The following is a 4,040-nucleotide window of genomic DNA, read 5'->3' on the forward strand; positions in this document are numbered from 1 at the left end:
CTTCTCTACCGTCTGTGCTGGCTAAAGTTTGCCACAGCCTCCAGCACACCAGGCGAGGTCCTGCCAGGAGGCTGGATCGCACCGGGGGGAGAGGGTACTGGCAGCAGTCAGGGAAGGGCAGTAAGGGGAAAGAACTTGGGTGTGCAGAAATGCCACGGCCTCAAGGGCGGCAGAGGGAAGGAGCTGTTATGGGGAATGCTCAGGGCTGTTTTGGGAGTCAGGAGGTACTCACTGGGCTGCTGGTCCCTGCGGCTCCCCTCCGCTCTGGGGTGAAGACATCTCCGTCTGCAGCTGCACCTTTCTGGAGTTTGCCTGGGGTCCTGAGTCCCTCGGGGCTGAGCACACATGAAATCTCCAGGTCAAGTATCTCTGGGTTCCAATGATCACGTGTAATAGCGGGATGGAGAGGACCGGTGGGGACATGCCGCTTGTTGGACAAATGCATCGTCGGGGAGATCCAGAGCAGAAATGCTGCTGCTTTCCAGGCAGGGCAGAGGACATGTCTCCTGTCCCCTAGGTCAGAAGGAGGGTCCATCGCTGGGATGAGCTGGTGAGGCTGCAGACAGAAGCCTAAGAGAGGTCAAATAGGGCTACTGTCCCCAGCTAGCACGAGCATGTCCCCAGAGGGTAGGGGACAGACCCCAGGCTCACCAGTCTGGGGGACAGGCTGGAGCACAGGGGCTTTTCCCAGCCACCTTGGCTCGCTGCCTGCATCCATCACGCAAGGGGACCTCCGGCACGGGAGGCTTTCAAGGATGTGGCAGTGCAGGAGGGACGTGGTTGATCCCTCTGCTTGGATTATTCCCAGCACAAACCCACAGCGTGCCAGCAATCATGGGGGCAGTGCTCACCCAGGCAGGGCTGGGCAAAACTGCTGCAAACCCCCTGCCCCGGCGTTGCCCACCTTCTCCCTGGGCAGGTGGGTCTCCGGTGGCTCTTGAAGCCCATCATGGAGAAGGGAAACCCCTGGTTGCTTTCCAGGATCACCTAGATCCCCCAACCTTCTCCATGCTGGAGGGACTTAGGGGAGGTTCTGGGGGAGGAGCTGTGTGCCAGCGAGTTGGCTTTCTCCTGCAAACTCATGGCTTGACAATCACCACGTTTTTAATTAAATGTGATTATTAAAAAAAGAAAAAAGGTTTTCATTCCCTCTCCACAGAGATGCAGGGGGTTCACAGGATTGTTGCAGACAGGAATGATAAATATGTCAACTGGCCGGGTAATAATGGAGGGCAACCCAGGCTGAATGAAGGTTGGGATGGGGAGGGAAGAGGCGGAGCAGAGAATTCAGCTTGGAAGTCTCCAGCCCTTGTAAAAATTCATTAAACTTTAAATTTGGAGTTACCACAGCCCAGATTGTTTGCAGGGATATCTGTGACCCTGCTGCTTTTCTCTTTTTCTCTTCCTTTTCCTTTCTTTCTTCCTTTTCCTTTCTTTCTTTCTTTCTTTCTCTCTTTCTCTCTTTCTCTCGTTCTCTCTTTCTCTCTTTCTCTCGTTCTCTCTTTCTCTCTTTCTCTCGTTCTCTCTTTCTCTCTTTCTCTCGTTCTCTCTTTCTCTCTTTCTCTCGTTCTCTCTTTCTCTCTTTCTCTCGTTCTCTCTTTCTCTCTTTCTCTCGTTCTCTCTTTCTCTCTTTCTCTCGTTCTCTCTTTCTCTCTTTCTCTCGTTCTCTCTTTCTCTCTTTCTCTCGTTCTCTCTTTCTCTCTTTCTCTCGTTCTCTCTTTCTCTCTTTCTCTCGTTCTCTCTTTCTCTCTTTCTCTCGTTCTCTCTTTCTCTCTTTCTCTCGTTCTCTCTTTCTCTCTTTCTCTCGTTCTCTCTTTCTCTCTTTCTCTCGTTCTCTCTTTCTCTCTTTCTCTCGTTCTCTCTTTCTCTCTTTCTCTCGTTCTCTCTTTCTCTCTTTCTCTCGTTCTCTCTTTCTCTCTTTCTTTCTCTCTCTCTCTCTCTCCTTCTCTTTCTTTCCCTCTCTTTCCTTTTTTATCTTCTTTTATTCTTCCTTTCCTTCCTTTTTTTGTTTTTGAAGCTATGTTCTCATCCCCTGTCCCCAATTCCTGTACATGAAGACAGCATGGAAAGGTCATGCCACCCATACTACAGGGGGGAGATGGATATATTCCTGTGGGAGCTGAGTGCTTTGGACAGGAGCCAACACACCCAAGGAGCTTCAGTCCAGAGGAGGGTTTTGTTGTGTGTGTGTGTATGTTATTCAACACTTCTAAGCATTCAAGCCTTGTTTTTCCTATTCGGCACTACAGATTATGGATGAATAAGCATAAAGATATCCAGGCAACATTAAAAAAAAAAAACAAACCTCTACCATATCCAATCTCTTCATACTGTCTGGGCTTTGTGGAGTCCAATGCTGGGTTATTTACCCAATAACCGAGTTTCCTTTCTGATTATTCACATCATTCCAGGCACATTCAGTGTTTCAGAACAGCTCGACGGGAGCAGAACCACCTCTTTTCCTTTTTTTTCCTCCTCTCCCCGCTCAGCTCATTTGAGCAGTGGCTGAGGAAGATGCCGTGATTTCCCACCGGGCTTCCCTGGGCAGGGAGGCCCCTCTGGGGACAGATGGGGCTGCCCACAGCCCCTATGTCTCTTCGGTTTTGCCCGCTTGGTTTGTGTCAGCTTGGCCATGGGGAGGCCCCTCGGTGCCTATTTTCTGGCCAAATATTTTCCCCTCCACGCTAGCAAGACGTGCAGATGAGCTGAGGGATGAAAGGAGGGCCCTGGTACTGCCATCCCCCATGGTGCTGCCACGTGTTGCCCCTTGGAATGGGGCCATGGCCACGTCGGGGTAAAGCCCCCCCTAAGCCACAGAGGAGGACTCGACCTCCGCCAGCTTAGCTCCATGCCCAGAGCCAGTCTAGCTGGTTTCTCCCAGTCATGATCCAAGGCCTCATGGCCCCAGTCTATAGGCAAGGAGAGGTGCCCAAAAGCCTCCCGTTGGTTGGCAAATCCTAGCCTGAAGCTCTTAGCTCCTGCCCAGGGCTAGACGGGAGGCCAGAGAACTCTTGGTGACTGAGGGCAGGGGACTTTCTTCTGGGAATGTAGCCCAGGATGCCTTGACGTTGCCGTTTCTGCTTTCTCCTCCTCGATGAAAACAGGCATTTCTACCAGCCTCCCCAGGGAGGTGGGCACCACAGAAGCAGACAAGCATTCAGCCTTGGTTTTTTTCTTTTTCTGTTTAGAATTCCGTCCGGCACAACCTCTCCTTGAACAAGTGTTTCATCAAGGTGCCTCGGGAGAAGGGCGAGCCAGGGAAAGGTGGGTTTTGGAAGCTGGACCCCCAACATGCTGAGCGGCTCAAGAACGGTGCCTTCAAAAAGCGGAGGATGTCCTCGCAAATCCACCCGGCCTTCACCAAACGAGTCCGGCAAGCAGCCCATGGCGTTGCCGGCCCAGCCTCTTCAGTCTGCACCAGCGAGAACGTCCTCAGCATCGACAGAGAGTCACAGAAGTTGCTGAAAGAGTTTGAAGAAATGACCGGCGAGCACAAGTGGGGTCCAGCAGGTGGCAAAGCAGGGCAAAAACACAAGCTGCCCTTGCCCAAGCAAATGGCCAAGGCTTCCCGGCTTGCCAACGCGGCCTTGCTGACCCAGGACCAGGCCTTGCTGACCTGGAACCAAGCCTTGCCAACCCAGGAGGAAGACGATGACCTGATGTTGCTGAAAGGGGACTTTGACTGGGAATCCATCCTCAACACCAACCTGGATGTCGACTTCTCTGTTTTTGAGGATCTGAAGTTCACGCCTCCAAGCAGCCCTGTACCATGCAACGCAGACTTGTCACTACACGGGCAGCAGGTCGATGCTCTCCAGGGGCAGGAGCAGGGGCAGGTCCTCACTGAGTCCAAGCAGAACAACCTGGACGGTGAGGAAACCTTCAAGGCCACTTCCTTCCTGGAGGACCACTGCGATGAAGGGACAAACCTCGACGCCCTCAACGTGGACCAGTTGTTAAACATCTGTTTGCCAGGGGATTTGAATGACTGGACCAGTGTGACAGCCCTCTTCTAAAGAGGCCTGTCACCATTCAGAGCC

General features: G+C 52.5%; 1 protein-coding gene across 1 annotated transcript; it reads left to right on the top strand.

Moving 5' to 3' along the window:
* Positions 1-3,188: 3,188 nt before the first annotated feature.
* Positions 3,189-4,016, top strand: LOC104508918 (forkhead box protein J1-B-like; the record flags this gene model as incomplete). The annotated part of the gene is made up of 1 exon (XM_010150723.1): positions 3,189-4,016. A coding segment is annotated over one exon (828 nt), but the record flags the coding sequence as incomplete, so codon positions are not given.
* Positions 4,017-4,040: the final 24 nt, after the last annotated feature.

This window comes from Eurypyga helias, unplaced genomic scaffold (genome assembly GCF_000690775.1).
Source record: "Eurypyga helias isolate BGI_N326 unplaced genomic scaffold, ASM69077v1 scaffold9140, whole genome shotgun sequence".
NCBI classification, from domain to species: Eukaryota; Metazoa; Chordata; class Aves; order Eurypygiformes; family Eurypygidae; genus Eurypyga; species Eurypyga helias.